General features: G+C 43.0%; 1 protein-coding gene across 1 annotated transcript in view; it reads right to left on the reverse strand.

Moving 5' to 3' along the window:
- LOC103381918 (zinc finger MIZ domain-containing protein 1-like) overlaps positions 1-16,324 on the reverse strand; it is a 70,187-nt gene that overhangs the window by 21,625 nt on the left and 32,238 nt on the right. Inside the window, exons 2-4 of the mRNA XM_025057282.1 lie at positions 13,358-13,477; positions 7,634-7,747; positions 4,665-4,770 (exon numbers count right to left, since the gene is read on the reverse strand). Coding sequence (XP_024913050.1) covers positions 4,665-4,770; positions 7,634-7,747; positions 13,358-13,426 — 289 coding nt within the window. The 5' untranslated portion in view covers positions 13,427-13,477. The remainder of the gene's footprint in view (positions 1-4,664; positions 4,771-7,633; positions 7,748-13,357; positions 13,478-16,324) is intronic.

The raw sequence follows: 16,324 nt of genomic DNA on the forward strand, positions 1-16,324 counted from the left end.
TGGCTCCCCCCTGGTGACACTGAAGGAGGAAGGACCGACGGCCAGAACGGCTCTTATCTCTGCTCTTTTCTTTCTCTGTTTGCTCCAGTGGTGTTTACTATCACCCCAGTGTGGGCTGTGACTTACAGCCCTGCAATGCCACTGCAGGTTAACACATCTATCATGGCTGACTCAGAGTGAAAGAGACACAAAATAGGCAGAGTGCACAATCTTTTGTGACAGCAGACTTAATACAAATGAATTATTTTCCTTATATTCATTTTTTAAATTATTGTTAGGAGTTAATGTTATTACAGGGGGTCCTCGACTTAATTCGGAGTAAGGAACTAGTTTTAATGCCGTATGTCGGAATGATGGAACATTACTTTCTTAATAAATTATGAAAGATGGCGACGTAACTATGAAACACTTCAGGTGGAGGACACCCTGGATTCTGCCAAGCCTGCAAATATTATAAATTTATGTTATGACCAGGTTACAATTTGCTTAAAACGACTAGTTTAAACAAACAAACAAACAAACAAAAGACAATGCATTTAAATGCCGTCACCTCCATCTATACTTTATGTCAACTCGGAGGGCCACAACCCTCACTTTGTGACTCATTGCACTGGGAATCAGGAAAACATACTTGTCCAACCTTGTTTGTTGTAAACACTGTTCAACCTGTGTTATTTACCCAGGTGATGAATATATCCTGGACACTATAAGCTTCCTAGATAATAAGTTCAGATGAACAGATAAGGGATCAACTCTAGCCTGTCTGGGTTACGTGTTCTTTTCTTAAAGACATTCTTCTGTTTTAATCCAATGACTGCAAACAGTCATACGTGGTCCAGGCCACCAACAATGTTTTTGGAGTCTGTGTTGTGCTCTATTTAGGAAAAGCCGCAGCGAAACTATATGTTGAAGAACACAGGGAGAAGGGACGAAAACATTTTGGTGTGGAGAACACTGGAACAAGAAATTACAGCCCTGCAGGTTTGTGCATGTGCGTGTCTGTGCGAGAGACAGAGAGCGGCAGAGAGACTCCTGTATTGTGTAAAATCACAGACTTCTTCAAAACATATCTGGCCTCCACGTCATAAACACCACTTCACTCTGAAGCTCACAGCCTTCAGGCTCCGGTTCATTCTGACATTGAGGTTTATCAGTTAGATTAAATGAATTTTTCACCTGAACTTTGTTTCTTTTCCTTTTGAACAGAGTATTCAACCTCAAAAATATATAAATATATTTATAAAAAACCATTTGAACATACAGGTTGATTCAACAGCTGAACACACTCCACTTTGACCTGGAGGCTTCTGATAAAAACCTTATTTAAATATAAAAGACACTATGAGGAAAAACAAGGCACAAAAAGCTCATATTCTCTCTTTAGTGATTAATTCTGTTTTATATTAATTAAACCAAACAATAAAAGTGTAAAATCTCACCCACTCGCAAAAAAGAGCTGAACAAAAATACACAGCAGTAAATTTACTCCTTGGACATTTGCCTTCCTTTTCAAACTGATAGTGATACCAACAAACCCACATTGTGCACTGATCAAACCGGAGGACGGTCCTGCATGTAAAACAAGTGCAGCGACAACAGAAAGAGCCCGTAGCCCCGACTAATTACGTGCTGAATAGCTGTTTTCACCAGGCGTTTGTTACATGAGAAAGTGAACCACCCCCTCCCCTCACTCACACACACTACAGAGCTGAGGAATTCCAAGAGTTTGGTGAAGCACAACCGATCTGGAATGTGCTACGCCGACCCTCTGGGAGAAATATAAATCGTGATGAAGCGCATTGGTCAGTGTTGTGGAATCAGACTGAGCCACTACAGGTGTGCAGTGCTGGAGGGGATACCACTGTAAAATGGGCCTGTAAGGTACACTGTGATGAAACAGAAAAATGGGATTGGTTGATCCAAACCAGGGCCAGTGATCTCCCTGCTTTGATGCGGCCACATCCCCCCCCCACGGTAAGAGAGTCCACGTAATCGCAGATTAATAGAGCAGGCTAATCTCATTCACAAAGAGGTCAGTGCTGGCAGACAGACACCACACCCCTCCCCCAGGTAGCAGAGAGGACCACAAGTGGACAAACTCCTGTGTAAATCATTTAAAGAGATCAGTAGTGCGATCCACTGTGTGTGAAGGTTTCCATCTCAGTCTGCTGAGACGGAAACATTCAAAACAACACCGACCAATAAACTGCTCACTCCGCCAATGTCAAGATAAGAACATGTGTGGGCCTAGAAAAATCAATAGGAGGTAATAATGAAGTTTGCCTCTGGAAGTGATACATATTAGTGTTATCATCAAGATCTGGGTCTATCTCGGTGGGTTTTCGCAGGGACAGGCTTTCCTCCAAACAGTCAAAATGAGGAAACCGATGGCTTAAACTGTTGGAAGCGTTTCATGATGAATCCATTTGTCAAAGCTACGACCTGTATCAGCTGCAAGTTGACTGTGAACATTGATTTCCTACTGCTGAAATCAGCTCCGACCTCCATTCAGCACAATTTTCTCCCATGTCCAGGGGCGGGATTTAGATGACATAACAGAAATGGAATAGTTCCACCGTCACTCAGGCCTGGTTTCAATGGGACACGCAATCAGACTTACTTATTAGTGCTCAGCTGCTGACCCAGTGTCCTGTATGTATTTTATAAAGAATATCCTTATCATCTCCATTAGCCAAGAACTCTTTTCTGCCTTATTTTTAGCCACTGTTATCACCACTTTAGATCAAATCCGACAGTACTAGCAAATTCTGATTATTTCCCTTCACTCAGAAGACCTTCTTCTTTCTGATTTAATGGAATTAAAAACAACAATGGGAACACAAGGCTCTTTTGGGATTTCTAAATTCTTCTTAGCGAAATTCAGACACTGCTGCTACTGCAGTAGTGCAGCTGGCCTGCTTGGTTGTGCAGGTTGTGCCCCATGGCCTCCTTTCTGCGTTGTTTAAGAGCCTTCTCGCTTGGCTGCCATAGATGGCTTTGCATCTTCCCAGCAGCCTCCTCAGTCCAGGCCACCACAGTTAGGAATTTCTGGAAGTGCCTGCACAGGCTTCCACTAACCCTCTCTCTCTCTCTCTTTCTGCACAGGTCTGTGCTCTCAAAATATTTATGCATACGCAGGTACATAATTGTCCATGAAATGCACTTTGGGATGCTGCCTAGACTCGAGCACTTGCCGCTTTCCAAATGACTAGTGTTAACGGGAAATTATTCAGACACAGAATCAATTGGCAATCTTATCTAAGCCCATAAAGCAGGGCCTGAGATTTGATTTAGGATTAGGGAGAATTAGAGTATTTGGCGGAGGAAGTTAATTGCAGGCAGAAAATGATTCCCCTCCCCTGGATGACTCAAGAGTGACACTGCATGATTTGGAGCCTTATATAACCACACATATAAAACCGCGGTCTCCATGAATCAGAGACGACAAATGTGGGTGAAAATTGAAACAATATGTGGCTCAGACTTAAGGCAGATCAGCACAGAGGTCTGGCCGGCAGAAGACGTTACGCAACTACTACAACTACTACTGCAAAGACAGGTGGAAAGCAGCAATCAAGAAGTGAAAAAGAACACAAAATACTGCTCTTATCTCCAGGACTGCTGACAGACCATACATCTTCATCCTCACTGGGCCAGGGCAGCTTTTTCTTCAAAGCTCGATACCAACATGAACAGCCTACATCTGTCCAAATAATCAATCAACGCACGCAGACGACAGAGACAAATGAAAACAGGAATTCATCACTCCTGATACAGATTTTCTTGTTTGTTGTGACAAAATAAATATTCTGCTGTGTGGACATTATTTACTTGAGATGAAAGACAAACTCCTCCGCCTGGAAGGGAGATATTACATAAAGTAAAAGTTGTGTTGAAAGGTATTTTAAATTGTTAAGGGGGTTCAGACCAAAATGTTCTTCTGGCCAGAAAACCAAGCAGGGTTGTCATCTAACACACCAGGGGATTGAAAGTAGTTTTTTTGGACGATTCCTTTTGACAGCATATACAAAAAGTTAAAGAGTTTAAGCACAAACTGCAAACTGTCCCCAGTTCTCCCGTCAGTTCATCAACAGTCAAATTTAGCTACTATATGGAGGAATTGGGTTCCTTCGCACCTAACTTTCTGACAAATTAAAGCTCGCACATAAGTTCTGAATAATCTGTTTCTCTCCACACAGCAGTTAAACTAAGCATGAACATTAAATTAATGTTACTTGTCCAATGGGTGAGTTGTAAAACCAATTGCTGCTTTAGGGTTAGTCTGGAGCAGGCTGCTAATGTAGCATGACACGACTTGAAACAGCTCCGCAAGGGTTAGCATAGCATTTGTGGAGTTATGGATTATACTTAACAGAGAAAGTTAGGTATTATATAAATATGACAAATATTGTTGTACATGTGGCAACACTGACAGATGGGAAGGAGCAAATCAACTATGACGATCCATCGGTGAGCATGAGGCAACCTTGGAGCATTCTGTTCAAAACAGTTGGCGCAACATCTCTGGAACTTTGGATTATTCTAGTGACTGTAGTCAAACACAAAGTCTGGATCTTTGAGCTCCAGTCAGGTCAGCATGTCCAGATGGCTGGAGATGACAGTGAGAAAATAAACGAAACAAAAAAAAAAAACTCCGGTATTACCTGCTGATTTTGGAGTGAACTTGTCCCTGTTGGCCGCACACACGGCCAAGAGCCGATAGCCCAGGTCCAGGTCGAAGCCTTGCTGCGCTGCTACGCGACTCACCACCTAAACACAACCACAGAGCTCAGGGTTAAGTTGTGACGTTTTCAATGTTGCAAATAATGCAATGAAAGGAGATACTTTAAATAGAGTAATGAAAAAGACATCAATCCTTCAAGAATTTGCACCCAAAGTTAGTAAAAGTCCATATTTTAGATAAGCATTTTGACAGGTGTCTTGAAGTCTGGATATAGGTGAACGAAGGGTTTCCACATCTAAATGTCTGATAAAAGCCTTTGGTCTGTTCTTCCCTGAGCAGCAGCATGTCAGTGATGTTCTTAAATCTTTACAGAGACTAAGAGCTACCTGCTGCCAGCATATAAATCATTCACTACATGTTTAAGAGCTGTCAGCTAGAAGAACCTCCAGTCGGAACCAAATAGAGAAATGATGCTTCCTCACACCCTCAGAGTCAGAGTACAGAACATTCTGTCACGATTTTTTTTTTCTCCCAGATTTGCGGAGTTATATAAGCGTGACTTTTGGCAGCACCGAAGACCAAACACATTGGAACTTATAGGATCAAGTCGCTACAAGTTTATCAGTTCCATATGAGTCGGCGGACAGCAAGATGAGAGGAAAATGTGGCCTCCAGTGCATCCATGCCTGCTGTGAGGAAACATTAGGAAACATCCACATGCCGTATAGGAGACGATGTAAATCAGGCTCTGGTGGCACATGGCGCTTTGATTTACCATCACCATTATCGGCTCAAAGAGACCTGCTCTTGAGCCTTCCAACCTCCAGGACATACAAAGGGCCCGAGCGCCGTAACGGGGCCTCTGCACACACGGATTCCTCTCCTCGCCCTGCTTTTCATAGGCACGATCCCGCTGTCACACTCCAAAGTTCAAGACAAGCCTGGAGGTAGCACAGCTGAACACTGCTGCCTGCACCGTATCATTATCTTGGGTAAGTATAGTCTTGACGTGACACCAAAACACTGTGTGTATATATCTGGTCCGTATTTATAGGAATTCCCCCATTAAGAGGAAGATATACGAGTATAGGCTGTCTAATTAGGATCTAAACTTGTAAGGGACCCTTTGCTAAATTGTAATTCCAGTGTAGGAAGTTACAACAAGTGGTTCTAATTTCAGGACTTAAATTGTACAAGGACAGTGGAGGCAAACACGCACCTTTACATTCGACGTCTTTATTTATTTCAACAATCTAATCTCCTCTGTGTGAACAGCAATTTCAGCTACAGGAATGTTTTATTTGTCTGTAAGCTTCTAGAAGAAATACTCTTCTTTACAAAATGTAGGCTGCAGGCTGACAACTAAGTAAAGATACCAAGCAGTGTATCTTTAGTTTCCCACTCTATGTTTTTGTTTGCTCTGATAAACAAGGAAGAAAATCTTCAAAACATTTCTTAGTTTAACCACTAGGTGGCTTGATTCAAATAACCCAAGTTGTTTGACTTCATAATAATGGAATTAAAATCACATATCTGTTGGTTGTTAAATAACTTTAAATCTTTGTTTGATTGGTGATAGTTTCTCCTGATTGATTTAAATTAAATAAATAGTTACAATATGAAATAAAAGTTATCAGTTAAAACATGTGACAAATTGTAATGAGTAAAATAGAAAAAAATATTTCTACTTCATCATTACCACTGTTAATTAGACATTAACCAATCGAATCTGAACACATTTTAGATTCATCCCATAAAGACAAATCCCACCGTCACTGTAAAGATGTCTGTATATCTGGTGCATGGTATTTGAAAATGACATAAAGTCAACATCACATAACGCACGGCGAGCACACAGCGCTACTGAAAGTTGTCCAATCTCATGAACGTCAGCGCGGAGGCAGCCAGTGTTTTTATGATCACATCAGTTCTCCTGCTTAGCGTTCTTCACACTAACATCTGCAAAAGCCATGCACAAGAAAAGGAGGGGACGGGTCTCCACAGGAAACAAATTGAATTGACTGGAAACAGAAGAAGTCACCTGCTGCTGTACATGGAATCTGTAACGCAAACAACCGCCGAAGTGCTGTGTCCAATTCAGCTGCGTTCTCAACAACACTTCTCATGAATTCCCTCCACTGGTGGAGCCAAACCTGCTTGATGGGTTTTCAAATCACATCAGAATCTACTGCTGGAGGCCAAATAAAATGAACATGTTAAATACGGCCCTAGAATGACAGGTGACGGGTGAGTGATGCGTATGCAGTCTAAACAAATTTCTGCAGGTCTTGCTGCCCAAGACGTGATAAGAAATAATTCGTCCATCACATTGACAGACAAGTTTGAGCAGCACTCAGAAAAGCAGCAGTAAAAACTGCGTTCAAACCTGCGTTTTTGGACCAGTAGGAATAGAGCTGGACAAGTCTGACTGAAGGTTTACTTTGTGCTAATGAAACAGTGGTAAGGTAATTTATTTTTGTTTAATTTATTTTTGTTTATAGTATAGTTTTTGTTTATTAGAGTCTCAAATACAGTCAAGTCCCGCCCCACCTCTCCGTGTTACAGGATACTGCTTATTCAATTAACCCGAAGCCCCCAGACATTTGAGTCAAAGAATTAGAGCCTTTAGAAGTGTGTTTCTTTGTAAGCACTGATTGCCTTGCGGTTTGAGGACATTATTGTGCTTGTCCTGTTCATGTTCCGCTGGGCCGACTTCATGAACCACTGCACAAACTGTAACTGAACTCTCTAAAAGGTGGCCGAGTCTCAGTAGTTTTTAAACGCTCAGATGCTTTTAATTTTGACCTCGGTTAAGATCAGGCAACTAAACAAACACGAGTTTCCTTGTGTCCCCAAGGAAATGGCAGCCACGGCCACACGGCCCTCACCTTGTCCTTGAACCTGCCGGTGTCAGACTGCGGAGGAACAGCGTGATGAATGGCAACTTACCGTTAGGCATCCCATAAGACTTTGCTCAAAAGGACGTTGGAAGGCTCGGGGGTCACCACACCAGTCCAGCAGCTCGGTTGCAGCTGTTTGGAAATTTGCTGGGTTTTGTAAGTGCTGAAAAAAATAACAATAAAATAAGTTGTGAAATATTTAGAGGTCAGACGGTGCAGAGCAGAGACATTTGAAAGGAATAAACAGATTTTTAAAATAAATGCCAGACTGCAGTTCCTAATTACAGACACTAGTTGTTATGACATTTTTAGAGACTAACAATATCAACCAATTCAAAGCCTTTTAAAACTTTTAAAGAATGACTGAAGAAGAACTTTTTCATATGTCATGAGAGTTACATATTTAGTCTACTTAAGTCTATTCATTAATAAAGTTTAAATCTAGACTTATTTTATTTTAAAGTTTAAAATTTTGCCTCAGTATTTCTCTGCGAATCAGATTTTGATGAATTAGTACAGGATAAAAACAGGTGAAGAATAAAGTCGGACTACTTGATTCTTATTTCCCCCCTCACTTTTTCAGAAGAGGACAGTGACAGAGAAAATTAATTGTTACCAAAAGGTATTAATGAATATTTAAATAGACCTGGACTACAATATTTGCGGCTGGTTTAAGACACATTTTGCCTAATCAGGCTTTAGATTACTTTATGCTGTGGTCTTAAAATATTAATGCTCAGAGGCTGAAGTGCTTCGTCCCTATTGGTCACAGGCCTCCAGATCTCTGTCCAGGTTCGTGTTGCACTTCCTAACTACACACTGAAATAAATGTCCTTGTGTGGCTGTATAAAAGCAGAGGAAGGCCCTTAGTTCAGCAGCCAGCTCTGAGCAAGGCTGTGACTTTTTCTGACAACAGGCTCCTTGACCTGCAGACACCCCCTCCTCCCCTCCCCTACCCTCTTCCCCTCCCTTTATGGCATTCACTCCCCAACCGGAGCCAGCAGTTCACACACCAGCCTCTTTTTTCTACCTCACTGTAGAGCTGCACAGGGAACCACAAAATAGACTAGGTCACCATTTCTGACTCGACACCGGTCACTGATGGTGCGTGAAAACCTACCAAAACACTGAACAGCAGACTGATCCTCACCGCAGCAGGGAGACAACGCAGAAAAATCTGTTCCTGCTCCGTTACAATTAATGCAAACAGAGGTTTATCAGTTCCAAATCAGTAGCAGCCGCTCATCATACAAGTGTTTTCATTTCAGTGTCAGGAAACAAGAAGAAAAGGACCCAACAGCTGCACAGACACTGCCGTTTCCTCACTTGCTCTTTAGGGGGCAGCAGAGGTCAGGATTTGGCAAAACAGCTTTCATATCAATTCCTGGAGCCAGTGTTTGACAAGGGCCGGATGAAACTAGTCTTGTTTATTTTATGCTCTGTCCGACAACGTTTCCCCTCTGCTCTGATACACTCTTTGTTAGGGAACACTTGGATAATGTTGACGTTTGGTTAGCATGTCAGTTCTACTGCTGAAAAAATCCACAGATGCTAAATTTAGACGGGTCTGGAAGTGAGACAACACATAACATCAGCACACCAGGGATAGTCACGGGGGAGAGGGAGAATATTAGGGGGCGGAGAGGGGGTATAAAAGGCAACCATCGCCACCACTTGCGCTTCAAGTGATTACTGTTCTTTGCACTCAGAACAATTGGTCCCACCAGTGTGGCTGTCACGGAGAGAGCTTGGCACTGACATGCCACAGATGTTACCCCCCCCCTCTCTGGCCAAAACCCACCAATCAAACCTAAACTAGTGGCCAAGAGAGCCCTCACTCCTCCCTCCTCAGTCTCATCCCTGTGGGTGAGACGTATCCTCCACCGTTTACACCCCAGTTTAAGGTTTGGCCGTAAACAAAGACAGAGCGAGACTTTCCTGTGTCCTGAGATTACAGCTTTCTCCAGACACTGCCGTCGTCTGTGGCGGCGTCTGGGAAACGACTTGATCTGCACATCTGTGTCTAAAGTGGACGTGACAGCCCGCGGTCGGGGCAGAGAGTCCCCGTGCTTTCAGACACACGGCTGCCACTGCCGTTGATCCATATTCACTGACACCCTACAGTACTAGAGATAAATGAACGGAGACAATTAACCCAAGGAAAAGGCAGGGTGGAAGACAAACAGCAGCAGAGCCAGTGCAGCAGCAGCAGCAGCAGCAGCCTCAGTACAGGGTGGGGTGTCTTATCTTCTAAGTATTGACACTCCGACTTTGAGGAAGTGCTCCTGCAGCGAAGGGAGACTTCATCATTTCCGCCCAACCCCTGTACGTATCACTCTGCGTGGAGAGTCTGACAGCAGTGTAAGCTCTCCCCACACTGAGACAGAAAAATACTGCCTCTGAAATAGATACCAGCCGTATCACAAATCCCATCTTCTCCAAAGTGTTCACAACGGTGCAATTCTAGGATGAGCGAGGAAAACAAACTGCCGCTGAGGAACTGTGCGCTGTGGCGAAATCAGATAACTGCAGCTCTTTGTATCACTTTCTAAACATCTTTGTTTGTTTGGAGGTTAAACAAGTGAACATATTTATTTTGCAGTAATGCTATTTTTTAGGGGGTAAAGACACAGGGTCTGTTCAAAAGGGTATCTAACAGCAGTTAGCTGGGGTGAGAGAGAAAAGTCAGCGTGTATATAAATTATATATATTTTTTGCTATAAACAACACTGGGATGCTTTTGATAGTGGGAGGATTGATGGATGAATGGATGGATGGATGGATAGATGGATGACTGTATATATCTATGGGTGGGTAAATTAATATGAAATTTAACAAAAAGATTAATTTACATGTTGCACATTTGTATATTTCCTAGCTTTTCAATGTAATTTCTGAAGTCATTTAATCAATCGTAAGAATATTTAATTAGACTGTTAGTCAAATAGAATATAATATAATATAACATGATACATTTAACAGGTTTGCTGTGAATAACAGTGTTTTCACGGCTCATAAAGAGATTTGTTAAGTCATTGTTGAAAAGTCACATCGTAGCAATTTCACAACAAGAGGCTGATTTAAAAATTACCACTCTAATGATTTCTGATTCAGTTTTCAACCTGTGATTCAATCAGGCCGGCGGATTCCAATTTCCTCCACTTTATCATTGCGCTAAGCAGTAATTTATCATTTGTGCAACAAAATCAATTTGTTCCCCTGTCCGCCGCACTGGCTGGGAGTGTTCAGACACACATGTCACATCCCTCACAACATAACACAATGGACGGCCCTTCATTTATATTCCCATTTCATGTCCACCCTGCCTTTAGGATGCCAATTTTTTTTTTTTAGCATGTGCACACTTTCAATTAAAGCAAACAGCTGGATTGGTTTACAATATTTTCTTAATTATTTTAATGGCTTGGATATTGGACAATGGGGAGCGAGGGGGAGAAGATAGTGAGTTAATTGTTCTGATCTCCCCGGATGATCATCTTTGTGTGTGGGGAGGAGAATAGACGGCCGGCTGAATGGGCTCACTGCTCGTCTAATTGGCAGGACATAAATGGTATTTATTATGCAAGTCTTCCAAACCCCGATTGTCTGTGGCACAAAGCTGCCTCTATTAGCAGGGTGCTGGCTCTTACTGGCTGGTTTGAAATGACCCAGTGCTTAACCATTTATTAGATAGACTGGAGGCCTCCTTGTACACCATGGATCTCTCTAATTACCATGTTTACCCATGTGCTGCTGCCCTGGCCACTGACACTAGAATGGCTTGGGTTTTTTTTGCTTTGAAGGGTTAATAAATATAACCCTACTTTATTTGGGTTGTTTGACCTTTTCAATTTCCTTTTGGGCTCCGTTAACCTATTTTAACAGCGATCAACGGAAAAGTGTGGGAATTTAATCCGGTTTCACCTCCTGTGTAGATGTAGGATGGATTATTGAATATTTAATCTCCATGAAAAAGTGTAGACTGGGGCTCTTTACGTCTCTCTACTTCAAAACATTGAAGTACGTCTCCCCACGCAGACTGCTCCTTCTGTTTGCTCCCCAAACAATCAGCCTCCATCTCTAACTGCTTCACCTCATATCTCTGTCTCAGTAACAGCTTCAAACCCCCGGCCCACAGCTAAACAACTGGCCACGTCCACACTGGGGTGTGAGTACAAGCCCCGCTCACTCTCCCTAAGGCTTGGGATGTCGTTCTCAGGAGGTGGACCTCCTCGTGGAGGCCAGAAACAAAACTTGCCATCAGTTAAAGACGGGAGATCAAAGGCGGAGAGCCCAGTAGCCCCGGGTTACGCAAGTATGTCTGTTTAATTCTGCTGGAGATTGGTCCTGCAGTAAATGGTGGTGAGAGGAGAACAAAAGGACTCACTGGGAGTCAGCGGCAGTGTATGGAGAAAGAAGCGTGATGAATGGGGAGGGAGAGAAGCCCCCCGCTCTTTGACCCCAGTCAGAAACCTGAGTCACACCACAGGCCTGATGATAGGACCAAACACATTAGTCAAACAGGAAGACACAGACACAGTCAGGCCGTGCCTGTGTCTGCGTCAACATGTGTGTACAAGCAGCCCTGACGTTTTCCTTCACCCTTTATTTAACTAAATAATAATGGAACAAATTACATCTGTGAAACATCAGGTATCTTCAATTACAACTGACCAGATTAAATGAAAAGGGTAGGGTTGTCAAAATGAAGGTAAAACCCACTCATCACTGCTCCACTACACAGTCAACACACACGCTGTTGTTTGCACACACTGCAGGACATATTTACGGCTGGTTAGTAATTTGTAAAATTTGTTTTTATAAATAAGCCCTTTGTTTTGTTTCCAAAGAAATTGTGAAAATTCAGTGCGTTTACGTGGAACTGAATCCCAGGCTTAAGTAACTTAGGAGAACCAGATGGCCCTCTGAATGTTTTTAACAGTATCAAATCTGGACCATGTTGTGAAAAAACTGGACCCCTCTGTTTTCATGTTGTAATCAATTCATCTTTTATTTTTCTATGGCTGTTCCAGGTCCATCTGTCGGAGGATTTGACTCTTATCGTGCATTATTTTCCCCACTCTTCTTATTAAGTTTGTAAAAAGTTTGTATTTCATTGTTTGTCGACCAAAAAGTCACCTCAAGATGAATCCTAAAAAAGTATAAGCATGATGGAAAGGTAACATATTTTCTGATATGTAAGTTCTGACTTAGGGCAAAAATTCAAGTTATGATGTTACTGGACCTGAACCCTGACGTAAGATGAGGACCTCCTGTATTTAAGAATATAAATTACTTCAAAAATCTCTCTCTGAGTGTGTCCCAGACAGTGTAAGGGTAACCCAGTAGAGGTCACTCTAAACCCAGAATGACAACAAATTGTATAGAAGACAGTGAGGCCATGTTGTTTTGCTAATAGACGTAAATAAAAACTATAGTCATTTAAAGTCCCGGCTGAAGTCGACTGGAGATGTTTCACCAGATTCAATGTGACTCTATAAATGGAAGCCTAAGGGAAAATGAGGTTACTTGTCACGTGATTTATAGCACAAACCTTCTCCTCAATAATTTATAGTCTGGACGACTTTCAGCTCTTCTCCAGGTGAATTGAATTATGCCAATTTTGTAAATTACTTTCACATTTAGAGGAGGCGAATTTGCAGAAAAGGTAAATCTCAACGGGATACTCTGGTCGAGACGTTCATCAAATCAAATGCACAAAGTTTAGAAAAGCAGACAAAGATAATCTGTGGGAAAAGAGTGTCTCTCTCACCTGTTTGATACACTGCAGACGGTCATTGGTCTGCTGTATGTGTCTGTCCATTGACGGAATAGAGTTCATGATGATTGTCCCTCTTTGGCCTCTACCTGCCAGCCATTAAACTGGAGCTTTCTGCAACAGAAACACAGACATGTGTTAAAGCTTGCCTCTTCCCAGGGAAGCTGCCAAATCCCATCAGCACCAGGATATTACACCGTGTGTCTATACGTGTGTGTGTGTGTGTGGAGCTGGGAGCTGAGCAAGGAGGTATTGATCTGGCAGGTGACAAGCACCTGAGAGAGCCGATGACATTTCTCTCAGCTTTACTGACACCCTTAACAAGCCCTGGTGGTTGCCCCAAAATCCCCGACACACTGGGCGACTCAGTTGCAATGTCTCATGTTAAAAGCACCTTAAGGTAAAAAAAAAAAAAATCCCCGGAGATAAGGTCACACTCTCACACACAAAGACATCCTGACTGGCTTTCTTCAGAAAACGACATGAAAAATCCCATCCTGGCCTGTGAGAACATTAACTTGGCATGTGATTGGCTGTTTACATTACTCAGCTATTATGTAATCTTTGGTTAACAATTATCTGTACCCTGGGCCCAGACATGCTCCACATTTCATCTCACTTTCGTCTCCTCCTCCCACTGCTCTCCAGCAACTTTAGAGTTCCTCTAAAAAAAAACAAAACAAAAAAAAAAAAAAACCCTAGCAGCGCACTATTGATTTTAGAGCAGCAGCTCATGGAAAATCTCATTCTCTTTCTTTTTTTTTTCTTCAGTGGAATAATTTTTCACAGAAAGACAAACAATGGGGTGATGGCGTGACATGCTACATAACATTATCACAAGTTGAAAAGTATTACAAGCTACATTAAAGGTTATCAATTCTGCTCACGGGGGTCTGATTTAATGTTGCATTCAACGGCGAATAAATATCTGTCGGCCGTAAGTTATGGCGACCTGCAGCTTCACGTGGATGGGTGAGTGAATTAATAGGCACATGTATGGGCGGTGGTTGGAGACTCAGCACCCCCTCCGACCTCCCCTCCACCTTCTCCCTGCCACGCTCCCCCTCTATTTCATCCTGTCTCAATCTTTCCTGAGCGCCACTGCAGGGGCATCTCCTCCTGCAGTAGCAGTGTTTCCTCCGTCTTTCTCCAACACACACACACACACACACACTCACCCCTCCCACCTCAATGCCATCTTTCTCCATTACTATTACACAGTGAGAAATTTCACTGCACAAAGTACCGGTGAGCTGAGGGAGCGAAGAGAGGGAGAGGAGCAGAGAGAGAGGAGGCAGCACGCTGCACCACACTGATAATACTCACTTAGGGGTCCCTGGCTGGATTTAACGGCAGGGTCGGTAATCTACTCCACTAGACAGCTAAAGAGCTTTTATGCTACCTATTGGTGCTGCTCATGCCTTTGCTCGAGAGGAGAGAAGGGCTCACAAGTGCATTCCTCCCCATAAATTAGAAAGCTCATTAAAAACGGAGATCTCGGAGGATGTTTTCCCGCTCTTTGAACATTAAAAAAAATGCGTTTGTTGATTTGTTTGAAGGCTCACATCTGTGCAGGCATTTCAAAATTGAAGAGGGGACCGGTACGTTTTTAAAGATTTTTTTTTTTTTTTGCCGGTTAAAAATAATTCATGTTTAATTTGAATTTATCATTAAAGACATGTTTAATTACACTCTCACAGAGCTGCGAGGAAAAGGTTTGTGCAGAGCATTAAATACACTGCTAAGTCCACACAGGGACGCTTTGCACCTCCCTCTGGAGCGTACTGCTGCACCTCTCTGCCCCCCTCTCTGTGTCAGCTGATACTGAGATGATCCATTGTTGCGGGTGGCCCTGTACCATTGTGCCCCTCAGTCACCAGTAGGTGTCTCCCTGGCCCTTCAAAGCTTTGGCTAGTGGCATAAAGAAGGCGGAGCGGCATTGCTTTAAGCCTTTACAAGCTCTACAAATCCTCAGCTGCTGCTTCCTAACAGGGCCCACTCAGCCCAGCACTGCCTGTCTGACCTTGTGGTTATTGATGAGCGAGTCGACCTGCTCTCTCGTCTCTCCTCCCTCCTACCCTTCCCTTGGCTCCCTCCCTCTTTTCTCCCTCCATGTCATTTCTCTTACCTCCAGCGGCGAGGTGAAATAAAAGGAGGGGTCGGAGGTAGGGGCTGCCATTCACCTCCTCTGCCTCTCTCTGCTCCCTACATATGGCAACAATATTTCTGACCTCCTCCCACCATCTCCATAGTTAAAAGATCATTTTGTGTATGACATGGCAGGACTGGGGAGTAATTGAATTTCACTTGATCTAATTAAACATGCACCCTTTGTTATAGCGCTAATGACTAGCAAGAGCCAAATTAAAGATTAAAGACACAATACTGTGCAGATATGACAACAGATGCAATTATGCGTCCTCCCTTATTTACTTGGTATTTTTAATCTTACAGATGTTATCATCTATTGGTTTCTACGCACCATTACCTAATATGAACTTGATAACTAGAGAAATCCTGCTTCAGTGTGTGTGTGTGTGTGTGTGTGTTAGTTGATGCGGATACATGCATTGCTTGAGCTTAATTTACTGCAAATTGCACGGCAGGCATTACACAACAAGTTTAGAGCGGTGGATTCCTGCACAACAAAAGACACATGGGGGAGTAGAGTGAGGGGAGGAGGGAGACCCGCTCTCTTTTCCTATTCAAGGGGGAGCTAAAATATATGTATTGAGTGGGAACTCTAATAAAACGAACCGGGTGAGGAGATGCAGGCTGGGAACAAATATGAAAGGCAGTGGACTATGGCGACGAGGCGATGGAGCACCACCGGAGGATTGGATGAAATTATCTCTTTATAATCAGGGGCCTTCTGCATGGCTGGATTCTCCATTGCCCGATGACAGATGAGGCCTACCTCTTCAAATGGGCTTTTCACAGTGCTATCAGCCCACCTCCAGG

The sequence above is a fragment of the Cynoglossus semilaevis genome, chromosome 8, assembly GCF_000523025.1.
Source record: "Cynoglossus semilaevis isolate Cse_v1.0 chromosome 8, Cse_v1.0, whole genome shotgun sequence".
NCBI lineage: Eukaryota > Metazoa > Chordata > Actinopteri > Pleuronectiformes > Cynoglossidae > Cynoglossus > Cynoglossus semilaevis.